Here is a 21,170-nt window from a genome sequence, read left to right as displayed (position 1 = left end):
AATCTGGACTTGTCTCACCTTGATTGTAGAATTTGTTTTGGAAACAATAAATATAATATTATAAGTAAATTGAAAGTTTCAGATTGTCACCCTTTTTGATAGAAAGTACAAACATTCCACCTACCAACAGCTGTGAAGCTGTCATAAACCTTTTGTCATGACTTTCCCAGTACCAGCAGTAACACAAATTTAACAAGACATAATAGGATGCAATATGCTGAAAAACAGGGTGAAATCTGCCTCGCAACAGCAATAGATGAGATACATTGAGATAGAAGACATTTTAGACAAGAATGTGATTCTGACTAGCTTATTAGTAGAATCAGCTTCCCGAGACCATTGGGAGATCAATGAGGTGTCCAGAGTTAAGGAATTTGATCGGGGCAGACAGCCAATTATACACAAGGCTGATTCAAAGCAGAATAAAGGTATAACTGCCAGAAACCTCACAAGCAAGGATGGCCAGTTCTTCCATCAGGCAGGAGATTCAAAAATCTGAGAACATGCACTAAATAGATTCAAAAACAATCTTTTCCCCACTGTTACCAGACTCCTGAGTGACCCTCTCATGGACTGAACTGATCTCTCCACACATCTTCTGTGTCTATGTATTTACATTGTTATCTATCATATGTCCTACGTTTTTTCATGTATGCACGATCTGTCTGCACTACGCAGAATAATACTTTTCACTGTACCTCAGTACACGTGACAATAAATCCAAATCCAGTTGATGTCTAGCAGCCTCAAAGCAGACAAGTCAGTTTCTAGCTAGCTGGCTGAAGGCCAAGTTTTACTTCTAACATCCTCTATGTTTGAGAGCCAAGGCAGGGCAAAAAAACCTTTGTAACGGCAGTTTAACTGAATTGCTGCACCGGAACAAGACGTTTCCCAGACTAGTCACCATCCCCATATTGTATGGTGACTATAAGTTGTTTTTTGATTTCTAGGGCACGATCTACCGGCCGGGTTGCATTCAAGTGTTGCTCTCTTTGGTTGTTTCTAAATATGGCAGTCAATATGGTCGCCTTCCTTAATTCTAATTAAGGGTCTGGTTTAGCACACTGGGCTAAATCGCTGGCTTTCAAAGCAGACGAAGGCAGGCCAGCAGCACGGTTCAATTCCCGTACCAGCCTCCCTGAACAGGCGCTGGAATGTGGCGACTAGGGACTTTTCACAGTAACTTCATTGAAGCCTACTTGTGACAATAAGCGATTTTCATTTTTCATTTTCATAATTACGTTTGCTTTAAAGTCGGCAGGTATCTTTTGATACCGCCACAAGGTTCAAACCTGAATACTGATCAAAGAGTCGGTACACCAGTTAGTTAGTTCAAAGTGAATACTATTTATTTACATACACAGCAATATCTACTCATGCATGGAATACTACAGACTAAACTATCACTACTGCTAAAGTCTATACTTAGCTTCGGGCGCCCACTCAGTCAGAGGAACAATGGCCATTGTTCGGTTCTCATAGAATTTACAGTGCAGAAGGAGGTTCTGAGGCTGCTGGGGCCGAAGTGGTAGAGGGGAACACCTAAGGTCGTCCGTCTGGTAGCGAGCGTTGACCTTGGACTTACTTGCTTCTGGTGTAGCTGGTGGAAGGGTCTCTCCGCTTTGAGAGCCGATTACAAGAGAGCGATTCTCTCTTGGGGCCTTCTTCTTATACCCGAAGGGGGCTTAGCGCGCTTTTAGGCTGGCCTTGAACTTGGCCCAATCAATTGGGCCATTTCTTGATCATTCGCCTTGACTCTGACCAATAAAGGCGTGGGTGCCGTGATGACTGGGCGTGTCCTAGGTGGCCGTTGGCCTGCTTTGTTTCTGCTTTCGGTTTGGGGACATGGCGCCGCGAGGTCTTGGGCCAGATCGGTTACTTAAGTATCTTCCTTTGTTTCCGGAGATGGGCCATCCGTATGCTAATGAGCCTACAGTTTCAGTCTCGTCTGGGAGCGGTTTCTCCAATATGCAGACAGGCTTGCTTTCTTAACATTGTCCATTTTACCCTGCAATCTTTGCAAATGTCCATTTTGTATTCTGGAAGTGTCCATCCCAGATGGCGACACAAGCGAGAGCGCAATGCGGCTGGTAGATCTGGAGAGAAGCCTCCCGTTGGCTTCCCAGCAGTCTTTACTCCTTGCGGGATATACCCTTGTCCCATGAGCTGTCAAAATCAGATTCCCGCCCAAAGGGGGCGTGACCAAACATCACACGCATAAGTAGGTATTGAACCCACATAGGCAAGCTTACTAGGGATCTACCAGCCTTCCGGGATCTACCAGTCTCCCCAGCGAGGCTGCAGCCGGGGGCCATTCAGTACTGGTCCGCACATACGTGCACCAGGCGGACCATCGGAGGCGCGGGGGGGAGGGAAGGTGGCTCCCTGGGCCTCCCCTGGAACTTTGGCACTGCCCAGCTGGCACCTTGGCAGTGAGACGGTGGCAGGACCAAGATGCCAGGATGGTAGTCCAAGGGTACCAGGGTGGTACTTCCAAGGGTCAGGGCCCAAGGGGGCCATATCCCTGAAAGGAGGGTGGAGTGGGATTTTGAAGGGTGGTGGAGAGCAGGGAAGGTAATTAGGTGCCTCTCTGAGTTTGGGGGTTGATGGGTGAGGGGGCTCTGAGAGGGCCTGAAGAGGATGGTGCCAGGGACTCCATAGCGGGGTGTCTTCACTTGTAGGGGTGGGGTGGGGTAGAGCCCTTTGTGGGTGGGTGATAATATTTCCCATGGGAGATGTGGGGGACCCACAAGTCTCACTTGGAGATCGATGCACCCTTTCAAAACAGCGGCCCGATCTATTGAGTTCAGCTTCCCAGTGCTGAAAGAAACTCTGCCCATGGGTGGGAGGTGTGGGGGACCCACAAGTCTCGCTTAGAGATCGGTGCACCCTTTCAAAACAGCGGCCCGATCTCTTGAGTTCAGCCTCCCAGTGGTGAAAAAAATTCTAAATGCGGACTAAACCAGTGAGACGCTCCCAGGGCCCAAAAAAGTGACTAAGTGTCATTTCATTGCGGTGGGGAATCGTTGCAAAATCCGCCACAAATGAACTCACAAATTTTTCTGTTAAATTCTGCCCATTGATTTATTTAATTTGAATGGGTGGCATGGTGGCACAGTGGTTAGCACTGCTGCCTCACGGCACCAGGGACCCAGGTTCAATTCCAACATTGGGTGACTGTGTGGAGTTTGCACTTTCTCCCCTTGTCTGCTTGGGTTTCCTCCGGCTGCTCAGCTTTCCTCCCACAGTCCAAAGAAGTGCAGGTTAGGTGGATTGGCCATCCTAAGTTTTCTTTTTGTGTCCAAAAATGTGTAGGTTAGATGTGGTTATGGGGATGGGATAGGGAAGTGGGCCTAGATAAGGTGTTCTTTCAGAGAGTCGGTGCAGACTTGATGGGTCATATGGCTTCCTCCTGCACTGTAAGGATTCTATTGTTCTATGGTAATGATTAGTCTTTAATCATTATTACATGATGATTGGGCTGCTTATTCCCTGGGGATTCACTTGACTCCTCACACCATTCCAAAAACAAAACTCTCCACCCCCACGAACCAGTGTTCCAAGTTGCGATACCCTCACAGATAACATCCATGTGGTGACACATTGAGAAACTGATTAGGCTGGCACCGAAATATGCTACAGAACACCAAATTGAAGAATTGCAGACATCTGATAAAGTTACAAACCAGTCCAAGGATGATCTGAGAAAGTTACAAACCTGTCCATGGATGACCCCCAGCACTCGAGGAGAATCATGTTCTTCTCTTCCCCTCATTATTGATGAGAGACATCAGGAATTCCCCAATGGGTCCAACAATGCATCGCGAATATCTCACTTGGTCCTCCTAAACTACAGGTTGCTTTTTTGCACTCTCTTTCAAGTTCGGCACTTCCCAGCCTCTGACTATGCAAGAATTAATCTGTATTTGTGTGTCCTACCAAGTTGATAACCTCACATTTTTCCATGTTGTATTCCACCTGCCAAATGTTTGCCAATACACTTAGCCTCTCCAAATCCTCTTGAAGCATCTTTGCATCCTCTTCACAACCCACTCTTCCACTTAGTTTTGTGTCATCTGTAAACTTGGAAATATCATATTTAATCTCCGCATCCAAATCTATGATATAAATTGTGAATAGCTGGAGTCCAAACCCTCATCCTTGCGATACTCCACTAGTCGCAGCCTGCCAACCCAAAAATGACCCATTTATTCCTATTCTCTGTTTTTTATCACTGTACTGTACTAAGTTTATAATTATTCCTGAACAATCTCTCAGACTCTGAAAACCTAATTTATATTTATGGAATGTCAAATTTTCCGATTGTGGTGATACCATAGGTTCTGAATGTATGTTTTCTTTAAAGTTTTCTATGTGAAATTTCAAAGAACAATACAGCACAGAAACAGGCCCCTCGGCCCTCCAAGCATGTACTGGTCATGATACCACCCTTGGCCAAAACCCTCAGCACTTCCGAGTGTCGTATCCCTCTATACCCATTCTATCCATTTATTTGTCGAGGTGCTTTTTTGAACGCCGTTAATGCATCTGCTTCCACAATCTCCCCAGGCAGCGCATTCCAACCTCTGTGTGGAAAAACCTGCCTTGCACATCTTCTCTAAACTTTGCCCCACGGACCTTATATGTCCCGTAGTGACTGACTCCTCCTCCCTGGGAAAGAGTGCCTGCCCATCCACTCTATCCATGCCCCTCATAGTCTTGTAGACCTCTTGCAGGTCGCCTCTCAACCTCCGTCGTTCTACTGAAAACAGTCCAAGTCTATTCAGCCTCTACACATAGCTAACACCCTCCAGACCAGGCAACATCATGGTAAACTTTCCCTGCACCTTCTCCAAACCTCAACATCCTTCTGGCACCCAGAATTGTGCGCAATATTCCAAGTGCCGCCTTACCAAGGTTCTCTACAACTGTAGCATGACTTGCCAGCTTTTATACTCTATGCCCGTCCAATGAAGGCAAGCATTCCGTATGCTTTCTTGACCACCTTGTCCACTTGTGTGGCCACTTTCAAAGATCTGTGGACCTATACGCCCAGATCTCTCTGACTTCCTATATTCCGAAGAGTTTTGCCATTTACTGTATATTTTCCCTCTATGTTCGACCTAGCAAAATGCATTCTCACATTTGTCCAGATTAAACTCCATTTGCTATTTCTTTGCCCAAGTCTCCAATCTATCTATGTCCTGCTGTATCCTCTGATAATCCTCAACACTATCTACCACTCCACCAACCTTGATGTCGTCCGTGAACGTACTAATCAGACCAGCTACATTTTCCTCCAAATTGTTTGCGTATTCTACAAATACCCGAGGCTCCAGTACTGATCCCTGTGGAACACCACTAGTCACATCCTTCCATTCAGCAAAACACCCTTCTACTGCTACCCTCTGCCTTCTGTGACCGAGCGAGTTCTGTATCCATCTTGCCACCTCACTTCTGATCCCGTGTGACTTTACCTTTTGTACCAGTCTGCCATGAGGCACCTTGTCAAAGGCTTTACTGAAGTCCATGTAAACAACATCCACCGCCCTCCCCATATCAATCATCTTCGTCACCTCCTCAAAAAGCTCGATCAAGTAGTGAGGCACGACCTCCCCTTCACAAAACCATGCTGTCTATCGTTTATAACTCGATTTGTTTCCAAATGGGTATAAATTCTGTCCCTGAGAATTCTCTCCAATAATTTACCTACTACCGCTGTGAGGCTCACCGGCCTATAGTTTCCTGGATTATCCATACTATCTTTCTTAACAACGTTACCATTAGCTATTCTCCAGTCCTCTGGGATCTCACCTGTAGCCAGTGAGGATACAAAGATGTCAGTCAAGGCCATAACAATTTCCTCCCTTGCTTCCCTCAGTATTCTGGTGTAAATCCCATCTGGCCCAGGAGACTTATCTACCTTAACGTCTTTTAAAACAACTAATACCACCTCCTTTTTGATGTCAACATGACCCAGACTATCTACACAACCTACCCAAGAATCATCTTCCACAAAGTCCTTTTCTTTGGTGAACACTGATGCAAAGTACTCATTTAGTACCTCGCCCATTTCCTCTGGCTCAACACGTAGATCCCCTCCACTGTCCTTAAGTGGTCCAATCCTTTCCCTGGCCACCCTCTTGCTTTTTACATATGAATAAAAAGCTTTGGGATCCACCTTAATCCTACTTGCCAAGGACTTTTCATGACCCCTCCGAGCCCTCCTAATTTCCCGCTTTAGTACCTTCCTACTTTCTTTATACTCCTCAACAGCTTTTGACTGACCCCACCCTTCTAGACTGCACAAAAGCCTCCTTTTTCTTTTTAACGAGGTTCACAATATCCCTTTTAATCGAAGCCTCCCTAAACTACCCATACTTATCCTTCGTTCTTTCAGAAATGTGACTGTCCTGAATCCTAATCAACTGTCGTTTGAAAGACTCGCACGTGTCCGATGTTGATTTACCCTCCAACAGCCGCACCCAATCCAAATTCTTCAATTCCTGTCTAATGTTGTCATAATTTGCCTTTCCCCAGTTTAGCGCGTTAACCGGATTCTGGTTCCCCCTTAATGCCACGTGTATAATCTCAGTCTTTTGTTTTGCTGCCTGTAAAGTGCCTGGACTGAGTCAATGGGGAGAAACTGTTCCCATTCATGAAATGATCAAGAATGAGATTGCACAGATTTAAAGTAATTAGCAAAAGAAGCAAAAGCGACATGAGGAAATAATTTCTCATGCAGCGAGTGATTGGGGTCTGAAATGCACTACCTGAGAATGTGATGGAGGAAGGTTCAATCGAGGTTTTCAAAAGGGAATTAGACTGTTACTTGAAAAATAACACAGGATACTGGGGAGAAGGTGGGGGAATGGTACTCAGTGAATTGCGTATTTGGAGAACTGGTGCAAATATAATGTGCCAAATAGCCTCATGCACTCTAACAATTGTGTGATTAAAAAGTGAAGGATAATCAGAGGATTTTACATCCTGGTTTGCTGCCTGTGAGTATTTTTCAATGCCTGTTTGATGACATCTCTGTTGCTGGATCCTGGAGATTTCTTACACCAGAATGCAATTTATGTCGAGAAAGATTGAAATCCAAACCACAGTGATTTCACAATCTTTGTGGGCTGGTTTCTTTGAAGTCAGCAGCGAGCACCACCCCTTTGCTGATGACTGCAAAATCCAGGCCATGGTATTTTTCCACCTCTGACTGCAGCCTGCCTCGCAGTTTTACTTGCAGTGCTAAATAGTATTTGCTCACTTGACATGGAACCAAGTGGTAAAGATATTTAATTTGGAGAGTGGTGTTGGATGGAGCAAAAGTGTGAATCAGGAAGAGTACAATGCACCTATTATTTTCTATTTAAATTTCTGCTATTGCACCAAGGTTCAGACCAAGCACACAATTTATTACAGCGCTATAATTTTGAATGACTTACAGCAAAATCTTCATCAGAGTGACAGTAGGCTTGTTTGCGTTTCTAGTGATGAGTGTTGCTACTGTTTTTTCCACAGGTGGGGACTTCATAGGTAATGGGTCTGGCCTTTAAGGTGTTTATTGATTGCGTAGTTTTTCATGCATGTGATTTATTTTGGAAATGTAGGTTTTTATTAAGCCTTGAAGCATCGACTTTGTAGTCTTTATTCAACTGAGTGTTTTATTTTTATTTTATATTTGAATGCTATCGAACAAATATCAGCGATTTATATAGTTTTCAATGAAATTTTCCTCTCAGGATTGTTCTTCAACTTTCTGCACACTTACCGTGTATTTAAATTCTGTTGTTTTGCTTGATTTTAAATAAGATAAAATGTAACTTAAGTGCCTGATACAGTTGAACAAATATTCAGAATCTCGTGAAAAATAAACATATTATCCTAATTCTTTTTCAGGTACGCATTGAAACAGCTACAACCTTGAAGCTTGATATCCTTTTCAATGTATATAGGAATATATTGTTTTAATGATATAGCCACTTGTGTTTTCTCTTTGAAATTACTTTACTATTTTGTCCAGCATTATTAGAATGATGTATTGTACAATGCCTGAATAGTAGGAATGCTTCTGTGACTGCAGAATTGTATGCTAAAATGAATACTGCATATTTTGGGTACACATTTTGGGGTAGTGCAGAAGTAACTTTGTGTTTGTAAACATTTTATTTTGCTTTACTATGTGGCGTCTCTGTTTTCTTATAATTAACAATTCCTTCCACTTCTCTGCCATTCTTTCCATGTTTCACTGTCTGTAGTATTGTGCTATCTTTACAACCATTTTCTTTTGTTATCCAAATTACACTAGTACAGTAGGTAAATCCAGTGGAACAAAGGCAAAGTGTATTTTAGCATGCCTCTCAGTATCTTGCCATTTATCATATATTCCATTGTTTTGTTTAAACCTCCCCAAATGCATTACCTCGCACTTCTCTGGGATGAGTTTCATTTGCCACTTTTCTGCCCACCTGACCATTGCATTGACAGCTTCCTGCAGTATACAGCTACTCTCCTCACTATTAACTTTGCAGCCAATTTTTGTGTTGTATGCAAACTTTGTGATTATTCCCCCGACATTTGCGTATAATTATTAATATATACCACAAAAAACAAGCCACCGAGCCAATTTTGTATCCAGCTTGCTACATTCCCATGGGCTTTTATTTTTTTTCCATCATGACATTCAGTACCCATCACATTGTTCACATTATCTTTTTATCTTATAGAGTCATAGATATTTACAACATGGAAAGAGGCCCTTCGACCCAACTTGTCCGTGCCACCCATTTAAAGAAAATTTGTTCATGGGACGTGGGCATCACAGGCTGTGCCAGCATTTATTGCCCATCCCTAATTGCCCTTGAGTGCGCAGTTAAGAGTCAACCACATTTTTGTTGGTCTGGAGTCACATGTAGGCCAGACCAGGCAAGAATGACAGATTTCCTTCCCTTAAGGACATTCGTGAACCGGATGGGTTTTTCTGAAAGTCGGCAATGGTTTCATGGTCATAATTAGTCCTTTTTAAAAAAAAATTCCAGATTTTTATTAAATTCAAATTGCACCATACGCAGTGCCGGTATTTGAACCTGGGCCCCCAGAGTATTACTCTGGGCCTCTAGTTTACTAGTCCAGTGACAATACCAGTAGCACTTTTGCCACTAAGCTAGTCCCAATTGCCCGTATTTGGCCCATATCACTCTATACCCATCTTACTCATATAACTGTCATAAGGATTTTTAAAAGACAAAATTGTACCCTCCTCTCCTACTGCCTCTGGCAGCTCGTTACAGACACTCGCCACCCTGTGTGAAATAATTGCTCCTCTGGACCCTTTTGTATCTCTCCCTCTCACCTTAAAACTATGCCCTCTAGTTTTAGACACCCCTACCTTTGGGAAAATATGTTGACTATCTACCTCATCTATGCCCCTCATTATTTTACAGACCTCTATAAGATTACTCCTAAGCCTCCTATTCTCCAGGGAAAAAAGTCCCAGTTTATCCAACCACTCCTTATAACTCAAACCATCAAGTCCCAGTAACATCCTTTCGATAATAGGGTGATCAGAACTGTACACAGTATTCCAAGTGTGGTCTTACTAATGTCTTGTACAACTTCAACAAGACGTCCCAACTCCTGTATTCAATGTTCTGACCAAGGAAACCAAGCATGCCGAATGGCTTCTTCACCACCCTGTCCACCTGTGACTCCACTTTTTAAGAGCTATGAACTTGTACTCCGAGATCTCTTTGTTCTATAACTCTCCCCAACTGAATAGCTCCTGCCCCGATTTGATCTACCGAAATGCATCACCTCACATTTATCTAAATTAAGCTCCATCGGCCCACTGGCCCAGTTGATCAAGATCCCGTTGCAATCCTAGATAACCTTCTTCACTGTCCATTTTGCCACCAATCTTGGTGTCATTTGCAAACTTACTAACCATGCCTCCTAAATTTTCATCCAAATCATTAATATAAATAACAGTGGCCTCAGCACTGAACCCTTCCTCCAGTTTGAAAAACAACCCTCTATGATCACCCTTTGTCTTCTGTCGTCAAGTCAATTTTGTATCCAATTGGCTACTTCACCCTGGATCCTGTGAGATTTAACCTTATGCACAACCTATCATACGGTACCTTGTCAAAGACCTTGCTAAGTTTCATGTAGACAACGTCGACTGCACTGCCCTCATCTACCTTCTTGGTTACCCCTTTAAAAAACTCAATCAAATTCATGAGACATGATTGTCCACTCTCAAAGCCATGCTGACTGCCCTTAATCAGTCCTTGTTTCTCTAAAGCTTGTAGATCCTGCTTCTTAAACAAAGGCACAACATTTGCTATCCTCCAATCTTCAGGCAACTCACCTGTGGCTGTCAACAATTCAAATACCTCTGCAAAGGGAACCCGCAAATTCCTCCCTAGTCTTCCACAAAGTCCTGGGATAAATTTCACCAGGTCCCGGTGATTTATCTATCTTGATGCACTTTAAGACTTTCAGCAGCTCCTTCTGTGTAATATGTATAATCCTCAAGGTATCACTATCTAATTCCCCAAGTTCCCTAACATCCATACCTTTCTCAACAGTAAATACCAATGAGAAATATTCATTTAGGATCTCACCCATCTCTTGTGGATCTGCACATAGATGACCTTATAGATCCTTAAGAGGCCCTACTCTCTCCCTCATTGCTCTTTTGCCCTTTATGTAATTGTAGAAACTCTTGGGAATCTCCTTTGCCTTATCTGCCAAAGCAATTTCATGTCCCGTTTTTGCTCTCCTGATTTCTCTTTTAACTCTATTCCGACAACCTCTAAACTCTTCAATGGATCCAGCTGCTGATGCTTGTCATATACCTCCTACTTCTACCAACCTTGCCCTTCACTCTAAAAGAAATGTGCTTACCCTCATGTGCTTATCCTCCTCATCTCTGTTTTAAAGGATTGTCCCTTTAGTCTGAGATGGTGTCCTCTGGTTCTAGTTTTTCCTACAAGTGGAAACATCCTCTCCATGTCCACTCTATCCAGGCCTCGCAGTATCCTGTAAGTTTCAATAAGATCTCCCCTCATCCTTCTAAACTCCAACGAGTACAGACCCAGAGTCCTCAACCGTTCCTCATACGACAAGTTCTTCATTCCAGGGATCATTCTTGTGAATCTCCTCTTGATCCTTTCAAGGCAAGATACGGGGCTCACAATACTCCAAATGGGGTCTATTTATCTTAAAATTAATGGAATTATGGTCACTGGTCCCAAAGTGATCCCTCACTAACACTACTGTCACCTACCCTTCCTTATTTCCCAAGAGGATGTCAAGTTTTGCCCCCCTCTCTAGTTGGGCCATCCACATACTGAATGAGAAATTCCTCCTGAATACACTCAACAAATTTCTCTCCATCCAAGCCCCTAATGCTATGGTTGTAAGAGTTCTTACTGTGTCCACCCCAGTCCAACGCCGGCATCTCCACATCATGTCTAAGGAAGTGTAACAGATTGTCTTGGGGCTGAGGCCATGCTGTCGGGTTGAGATAGAGCAGATTGTCCTTGGGCTGTGTGGGTCATGTTAGAGGACTCTGCATGGCACGCATGATTTGGTCCCCATCTTGGGTGGGGGAAGGCCTCTCTTGGCAGTGACGGTCTGCACTGTATAGTGTGTAGGTATGGTCAGCATACTAAGGCATTTGATCCTGTGGGTTGGAGCCATTGTACTGGGAAGCAGACTGCACAGTAGCATTGATGGGAGGCATCTGGACTCAGGTCGGTAAATTCAGGGTCATGGGGAGGATTATTGTATGGTCTCATGGGGTGGGTCTCTGAAAGTAAGAGTGTCGGTGGCCTTGAGAAACGGAGCTTGAGATCAACAAATGGCATGAGGACATCAACTTTCAAGAGAACAGGGGGATACAGGGATATCAATTTACAAAAGGACAGGGGCAAAGGTAATGACAGGGCAGACAAATTATTGCCTGCCCCACCACGAATTTCAACGAGCCCTCAGTGATGCATAATTAATTAGTTGAAGAACAGGCATGAAAATCTGCCCCACCGCTCAGCCGATTTTCTCGCCCACCTCTGTGCTTGGTCTCCAAAATGGAAATTTACACCCACAGTTACCCAGGAGCTAGGATGGTTTTAATTCTAACTTTTCCTGGATATCTATTCTGCTAAAACAGGAAGAACAATCTGAAGCCTAACTTAAATCGGAATACCAGATAATTCCCAGTGCAAGATAATTGCCCATCAGAAGTTTGAAATTGCTGTGCAGTTCTTACGTGGGGATCTCCGGGGAGGAGGTGGGGGGGGGGGGTTCGGTGGCAGCACGTTTTGGCTATTACCTGGGTACGGGCCCCCCTTGGACATTGGACTTTCTGGTCCAATTTCCCCTCAAATGGGATACCCCTATTGTTAAACTATGTCTCTTCCACAAGGGGAAACGTCTTCTCAGCATCCACCCTGTCAAGTCCACTCAGGATCTTCTACGTTTGAATAAGATCACCGCATATTCTTCTAAATTCCAATGGTTATATTCCAAACCTGCCCACCTTTCCTCATAAGATAATCTCTGAATCAGTCAAGTGAATCTTATCTGAACGGCTTCTTATGTAATTATATCCTTAAGTAGGGAGAGCAAAACTGTACACCGTAGATGTGATCCCACGAAAGCCCTGTACTACATAGCAAAATGTCCTTACTTTTATATTCCATTCCCTGACAAGAAACAAAAACATCCCATTTGCCTTCCTAATCACTTGATACCACATACTTGCCTTTTCAGATTCATATACCAGGGCACCCAGATCCCTCTATACCACTGAATTCTGCACTCTCTCTCTCTTTAAATAATCCACTTTTCTATTCTTCTTGCAAAAGCAGGCAACCTCACGTTTTTCCACATTATGCTCCATCTGCCCAATCTATTCCCACTTGTTGATTTACGGTGGTCACGAGGAAATATGTTGATTTCAATTGATTGCAATTTTAACTGTTTTCTGGTTTAGATGCATTTCATTAATTCAAGCCCCCCCCCCCCCACCCCACCCCCCCAATCTTGTCGTTGCCAACGTTCTATCATGAGAAAACGTAGGATTTTCACTGTGGGGGGGGGGGAAACATTTGCAGATTGCATGGGGAGACCTTATTAATCCAATGGCTTATTTATAAAGATTTGTTTTTATTGGTAATATTGATAGCATTACAAGAGCACCAAAGGTTTTGTTCTTTAACTCGATCACCTGTAGATGACTTTGAATTTAGAACAGAACAATTTGTACCAGTAAGTATTTTTTCTATGCATTTTTTTGTAACTTTAACAAAAGTGAAAGATTTCAACAATCAATATTTTACAAGGATTTTCTGTTGTTGGCTGAGAGAAAATAGGTATCAGTAGAACTAAAACCAAACTGAAATGACCATTGTATTGACCAATGAATGTTCTAGACTTCTTCACTAAAATGCATGTGTAACGAATGGTAATTACCTTTTAAGGCGAGTTGAAAACGGTGCCTTTTATAACGTTATGAGTAGGACAATTGTATAATTGCATTCTTCAGTTTTCTGAATGTTTTTTTAATAAAGGCGAGGGGAGTCTGGCGAGTAAACAAAAGACGTTTATTTATAAATACAACTATTTGATGTGGGGGGCCCGGTTATACCTCACCGAGTCCTCTCTCTGTGTCGGTCGGTTCCTGACAGGCCAACCTTTATACAATATGGTTATCAGCCCCGTAGTTAGCTTAATTTTTTTGACTGACAGTGTTCTGCACTCAAGCTATCCTCTGCTTTTTTTTATATCATCCAAAGTGTTGATTTCTATGGAACCTTATGGAGGCAGGGAGAACAATCGATCCCGACCCCTGTATCCTGTGCAGGTTATTACACTTTTCATTGACTGTGCATCTGACATTTTGATGTACCGATACAAATACCCCAAACAATCAAGTTAATCATAACAATGGGACGTGGGATGAATGGACATTGCGCGACAATTGCCAGGCAGGAATGTTCCCTTCCAGTCGGGGAACACTTCAGCAGTCAAGGGCATTCAGTCTCTGATCTTCGGGTAAGCATTCTCCAAGGCGGCCTTCAGGACGCGCGACAATGCAGAATCTTAATGCCAAGTTCCGCACACATGAGTACGGCCTCAACAGGGACCTTGGATTCATGTCGCATTACATTCACCCCCCCCCCACCATCTGGACTGGGCTTGCGAAATCTTATCAACTGTCCTGGCTTGAGACAATTCCCACCTCTGTAACTTGTGATTATCCCTCTCTCCAGTTGTTCTGTTTGGGCCTGTGAAGACTTAATTACCTGCAAAGACTCGCATTCAAATCATTGTATTGCATCTTTGACTTTGTCTATATTTATCTGTTTCTGGAACCTACCTCTTCATTCACCTGAGGCATGAGCTGTGCTCCGAAAGCTAGTGATTCGAAACAAACCTGTTGGACTTTAATCTGGTGTTGTAAGACTTCTTACTGTGCTCAGCCCAGTCCAACGCCAGCATCTCCACATCATAACAATGGGGGTATCAGGTTTTGAACATGAGTGTTTTGAGGACGACAAAGGTATTTCAGCAATTTTAGAGGCGAAAGAACAGTTCAGCAATTGTTTATCCATCGAATTTAATGATTTTATAAATATTGTTTCATTGATTTTGTTATTCTTTTTCTGTCCTATAAAAAAGTATGTCAATTTCTGTCAGTGTGCAGGCCAAAACCGTTGTGGTTGTAGATCTATCTGCCCAGCTCTGATTTGCTGGGCGGCGGTCAGTTTGCCCTTGTTTCTGTTGTGGGAATATAATCATTTAAGCACACGAGAAGGCCAATTAGGCCCATTCAAACTATGCTGTCCCTCAATAGACTCACTCCCCACCCCGCCCTCCTAGTTCCACAGCTCTTCACGTTTATTTCCTTCAAGTCCCCATCAATTTAGTTGTCAGATTAATTTTTTTGACTGACATTGTTCTGCACTCAAGCTATCCTCTGCTCTTTTTATATCATCCAAAGTGTTGAATTCTATGGAGCCTTGTAAATTGCACAAAAGATGTTGTGCCGACTTTCCAGCCACTATTTGAGGGGCATACATTTTGTGTTGTTCTATGGATCCAGCAGTTCAACCTAAACAAGAATAGCACAAGGCAAGTTAGAGATTCCTTGGAAGCATTTCATCAAATGTCAACTAGAATAAAAAGAATACAAGTCCTCATTTCAAATGCATTTTTATCTTCCAACACCAGTCTACCTGTGTGAACAAGGAAATTTAAAGTACAGAAAAAGGAAATTGAAGTATCTGTGACTAAGATTTAATAAAAATGTGTTGACTGAGATCATAGAATTTACAGTGCAGATGGAGGCCATTCGGCCCATCGAGTCTGCACCGGCTCTTGGAAAGAGCACCCTACCCAAGGTCCACACCTCCACCCTAGCCCCATAATCCAGTAACCCCACCCAACACTGAGGGCAATTTTGGAAACTAAGGGCAATTTAGCATGGCCAATCCACCTAACCTGCACATCGTTGGACTGTGGGAGGAAACCGGAGCACCCGGAGGAAACCCACGCATACACGGGGAGGATGTGCAGACTCCGCAGAGACAGTGACCCAAGCCGGAATTGAACCTGGGACCCTGGAGCTGTGAAGCAATTGCTATCCACAATGCTACCGTACTGCCCCTTAATGGGAGATATGGGAAAATATATGTAGGTCCAAGCATTCTTTGGGGGTGGAGAACAGTTGCGGTGGGCCGCACCTTATGACGGACCTGAAAATTTGTAAATACAACATTAATTATATTCATTGTGGTTCTTTTATACATAGTGATTTTCTCAAATATATAATTACATTTATTCCAGCATGACTTCCTCTTTATAAATCAATGTTGATTCTCTTAATTCAATTTATAGCTCAAAGTATTCATTAATTTCACACCATATTACAGAGATTAAAAGTTCATTAACATTTGAACTGAACTGATTTGCTTGTGATTTAAAAAAAATTTAACATTTATTGTTGGGCGCTGATCTCACTGGCAAGTCTGGCACTTATTGCTCCTCCCTACTTGCCCTGAGAAGGCAATGGTATGCCTTTTTCTTGAATCTCTGCAGTTTGCGTGATCGTGTTACTCTTTGTAGTGGCTTGATCCAACTTACCTGGATAAGTGCAGCTCCAACAAACCTCAAGAATTTGACACTATCCAGGACAAGGCAACCCGCTTGATTGGCACCTCACTCACAAACAATTCACTCCCTCCATCACCAACAATCTGTGACAACTGTGTGCACCATCTACTAAATGTACTGCAGAAACTCACCAAGACTCCTTCGAAAGCACCTTCCAAACCCAGGACTGCTACCATCTAGAAGGTAAGTAAGTCAAGTCGTTATAGTCCCAGACAATCAGAGGCTGCTTTCATCTTTGAGGGGGAGAGCTGACGAGTGGTGATTTAACCTGAGGATCACCACACCTCGAGCGAGGGGCAAAGTTGAGAAGGAGGGCTTCCATGAATAATCTCAGCCGGTACAGGAATTGAACCCGCGCTGTTGGCCTTGCTCTGCATCACGCACCAGCTTTCCAGCCAACTGAGCTAAATTGACCCCTCATCTAGAAGGACAAGGGTAGCAGCAGATACATGGCAACACCTCCACCTTGATATTCTCCAAGCAACTCACTTCCCTGATTTTGAAATATATTGCCATTGCTTCACTGCCGCAGGGTCCAAATACTTGCACTCCCTAACAGCTCTGTGGATGTATCTATAGCACATGGACTGCAGCAGTTCAAGAAGACAGCTCACACCGCCCATCCTGGGTAACTGAGAATGGGCAATAAATGCTGGCCTCACCAACGAAGCCCACATCCTTTGAATGAGTTAAAAAAAACTTGCCTAAAAATATTAATGAACTGTTTGGATTTTTACTAGTTGAACGAACCACTTCTTGGTAGTTTTTACTGATGTCTGCCTTTCATCGCCATTTGTTTTTCAAACAGAATCCTCAATCTGCCATTTGGAACCTGCACTCATCCACTGAGTTACTGTCCAGTAGCATATGCACAATTTCCCAGCTAACTCTTGTCGACTTTTTGAATGGAGTATAACATTTGCCACCCTCCTGTTCTTTGACTTGAATGCTTCCCCACATTCTTTTGAAAATGGTGTTTGATGCAGCTGCTATATTTTCCCAATCACTTTCACTGTTGTGGAGTGCATACTTTTGATCCTGTTGACCTTTCTATCTTTAGTACTATTTTAGTACAGTGTGGGCATTATAATACTGAACTCCACTGTATAAGGTTCAGAGACCTCTTGCTGTGTTCTGATGTTGCGATCATGCTTTGATCGTGTTAGTCCATTTGCCATTGGGCATTGATCCATTGCTACAACACAGAACAGGATATCCTCAACACCTAACGCTTTCCTGTTTTACCATTTGCCAACCTTATTCATCCTTACACTAATTTAGTTATAGCTCAAAATCCAGTGATCCATACATTTCAAAACATACTTCGATCACAATTGGTAACATAGTTCAGACATCTGTCCCTACTTCCCTTTTGTTATTTAACTATGAATTCTTATCATCAATCCCTGCTACAACATGATAATATAGCGTGAGCCACACAGGCAGCAATTAAGTGATGCACCTAAAATTAACCAAGAGCTAATAAAAAATATGCATAAAAAGAATCGGGCACAAAATATAGAGTACAAATAGGTACACATTTTCTTTGGAAGTGTCTGTAATAATTAATGCAAAATAGTTAAAAGCATCACCATCATTCCTTCACTTGCAAAAGACCTAGATAGAGTGGACATGGAAAGGATGTTTTCACTCGTAGGAAAAACGAGAAACAGACCACAGCCTCAGACTGAAGGGATGATCCTTTAATACTGAGATGAGGAGGAATTTCTTCAACCAGAGGGTGGTGAATCTGTGGAACTCTGCCGCAGAAGGCTGCGGAGGCCAAATCATTGAGTGTCTTTAAGACAGAAATAGATAGGTTCTTGATGAATAAGGGGATCAGGGGTTATGGGGAGAAGGCAGGAGAATGGGGATGAGAAACATATCAGCCATGATTGAATGGCGGAGCAGGGCTGAATGGCCTAATTCGGCAAAGACAAAGGGGTCTGCACTGACCCTCTGAACGAGCACCCTTCTAGCGCCCTATCCCCGTAACCCCACCTAACCTACACATCTTTGGACACTAAGGGACAATTTTATCATGGCCAATCCACCTAATCTGTACATATTCGAACTGGGAGGAAACCCATTTAGAGACGGGGAGAAAGTGCAAACTCCACAGAGACAGTCAGCCAAGGTTGGAATGGAATCTGGGTCTCTGGTGCTGTGAGGCAGCAGTGCTAACCACTGTGCCACCGTGGCGCCCGTAGGTAGGTATTTGGCGAGGGACTTATGATTTTTGCTTGCATTTGCTATTTTCACTGACAAACAGACTCTCCCTCGTGGCAGAAACTCAGGACAGGATGTCCAAGGGAGGTCCAAATAGCAGAACAGTTGTCAAAAAGCAAAAAAAGGAGAAATGCAAGATTCAGACCAAACATGCAAAGAAACGTAAACAGAATGGGGCTGAGTTTATGGTCTGAAATTGTTGAATTTTCTTTTAAGTCATGAGGTTGTCAAGTGCCTAATTGACAGCTAAGCTGCAGTTCCTTGAGATTACGTTGACGTTCACTGGAATGCCACAGTAGACCGATGACCAAAAGGCCCGCATGAGAGAAAAGCAGAGAATTAGAATGACAGGTTGTCAGAAGCTTCGGGCCATTCTTGCAGACTGACCAAAGATGTTCCCTGAAGCAGTCACCCAACCTGTGTCTGGTCTCCCCAGTGTATAACAGACCTCATTGTGAGCAACGAGTATGTATACTGAATTGATAGAGGTAGATATGAATTACTCTCTCACCTGGAGGAGTGTTTGGGACCTTAAATAGTAAGCAGGAGCAGTTAATGGATTTGTAATGGAGACCAAGGACAAATCGGATATTAAAAAAAATCTAAAGCAGCCATTGCTGCCTGGCCGTAATTGTGGAGTGTTGATCCCTACAGGCTGTGGCCAATGGCTACAGATGGCAGGTCTGGTGGAACAGTCTCTCACGGGATTATTCGTCCGGACACCTTGATGAACTAGTCGTGCTTTGTCCCAGTGTGCAAAGCCCGCATGCTGACACGAAGTTCAGTCAACACAGGGCCCATTAATTACCCTCTTATTGTCCCTCCATTACTTGCAGGAGGGTAGCTATTCTTACCCAAAGCCAACTTCTGGCATCAAACTGGCACATCAGCTAGTGGCATGAGATTATGGAACTTGTTACCTCTGATCCCAACCTCATGACTGACTGAAAATCCAGCCCAAGTTGTCCAGTCTGTTTTCCAGAGCTAATGTAGGCTTTTAGTAGCAAGAGTAGTCTTGTCTACTAATTGTATCCCATTATTTGACAATTTGCTCCTTCAGAACTAAACTATCCAATTTGATCCTGTTGGTTTTGCAACTTTGTCACATATTTTGGGAAATTCACCTGTGAGGATGTAGTCATTGTCCCCAGCAACATTGTTATAAAGTGCTCTGGTTTAGTTTTTTATTTCAAAGACAAATGTGACTTGACTTGAATTCTATTGTCCTTTGGCAATGTACGTTTACTGCTTTCCTGAGAGATGACAATTTATCAAAGGTATTTTTTGAGATTAAAGCTGGTTTCAAAGGTTTCATGAAATTATAAATTGCAGACATTGTTTTGAAGTAATAAATATCTGCAAGGCCAAATGTACTATGAACAGTTAAGCCATGATGCATTTAATGCTGGTATAAAAGCTAATTAAGGAAGCTAATTGAATGGAAGCTAAACGCATAGATGAGGGAAGGTGAACCGCTTTTTCAAACAAATGACTAAAGTCGGACGTTGGCAAAGAATTGGGAACAAATTGCTCAATTATTCTAGCGGAATGGGACTGGAATGTGCTACAGTGATCCCCAAAAAATCATTTTGTAGAATTGAAATACGATAAATTTGTTACTTCTAGTGTTTGTTTTTGTTGACTTGGCATTTGATTTTTGCCATAATCATTACAAATATTCTGTTTGTGCTATCATTTCGCGTACCTGCAAAAGTTCTGTAATTACAGCACATAATTATTTATTTTGTTCTATAGTTCTTGGAAAATATTTTCAGTCTGCTCTTCCATTTGTTGCAAGAAGTCACAGAATGCGATACGAAAATGCATGTATTGCACGTCATTTCCTGTGTCATCGAAAGAGTTGGAATGCAGGTAATACTCTGGAAATCGGTATTTTCCAAAATCTACTTTTTAAATCTTTAAGTACCAATTATTCAGTGCACTTGTGAGTTTACAATTATTTGAATGAAAAAACGTGATCAAACATGTGCTCCTTTTTCAAGTATTTTTTCCCCACTGGTTTACACTCGATCCTTCCTCTTTTAGAACATTATTTGGTTACAGCTCTTCATATCTGGACAATCCTGTTCTCACTCCATGTGCATTTTTGCACTCAGTTATTTTAGAAGCAGGATCAGCTGTCTTAACTGTAAATTTGGAACAGAAAGGTATTAAAGGTTTAGGTTGATGGAACTGCAATTCCCATGGGTAAAGAAGGCTTGGTTCTGGATCTTTCTATATCTCATTGGTCACACAAAAAGGATTCACAATCATGATTACACCCGCCCATTTAGGAAACCTCAGATTTGTAATGGCCCAGTGCTCATTGATGTCAGTGCACTAACTGCAATCTGATATGCTCTTATTGCATGGAATTTGGTCTTCTAAATGATACTTGATTACAAGTTGTTACTTCATTTGTTTAATATTCAGCTCTGCTGATCACAGCTGTTTGACAAAGTCATTTGTTGCATCCTTCCTGTCTATTTTTTTTCAATCTTCATCTTATAATGTGGGTGAACTTGCCATTTTTTTGCCAGCTGATACTACCAATTTGTGTTTTTTTAAATCCAACCACTGAAAGTGGATCAAAGGCATATTTAAAGCCTAGCTTAAAGTTTCATTGCTCCTCATCCAAAATATATTGAATAACTCGCATAGTCCAATTAAGAAAATGGGAGCTGATGAACAGGCTCAGCTTGGGAAGCTAATTTAAAATGAATGAGCATACATGCTAAACTTACGAAACAACAAAAGCT

General features: G+C 42.7%; 1 protein-coding gene across 5 annotated transcripts in view; it reads left to right on the top strand.

The window, feature by feature from the left end:
- Positions 1–21,170, top strand: part of ipo11 (importin 11) — an 878,696-nt gene that overhangs the window by 364,938 nt on the left and 492,588 nt on the right. For all 5 annotated transcript variants that reach the window (XM_072496963.1, XM_072496961.1, XM_072496959.1 and 2 more), the window contains 3 exons: positions 7,900–7,933; positions 13,235–13,275; positions 20,167–20,283. In XM_072496963.1, the coding sequence (XP_072353064.1) occupies positions 7,900–7,933; positions 13,235–13,275; positions 20,167–20,283 (192 nt within the window). The remainder of the gene's footprint in view (positions 1–7,899; positions 7,934–13,234; positions 13,276–20,166; positions 20,284–21,170) is intronic.

The sequence above is a fragment of the Scyliorhinus torazame genome, chromosome 3 (genome assembly GCF_047496885.1).
Source record: "Scyliorhinus torazame isolate Kashiwa2021f chromosome 3, sScyTor2.1, whole genome shotgun sequence".
NCBI lineage: Eukaryota > Metazoa > Chordata > Chondrichthyes > Carcharhiniformes > Scyliorhinidae > Scyliorhinus > Scyliorhinus torazame.
The sequence above is the reverse complement of the archived record's forward strand: the minus strand, read 5'-3'. Positions and strand labels throughout refer to the sequence as shown.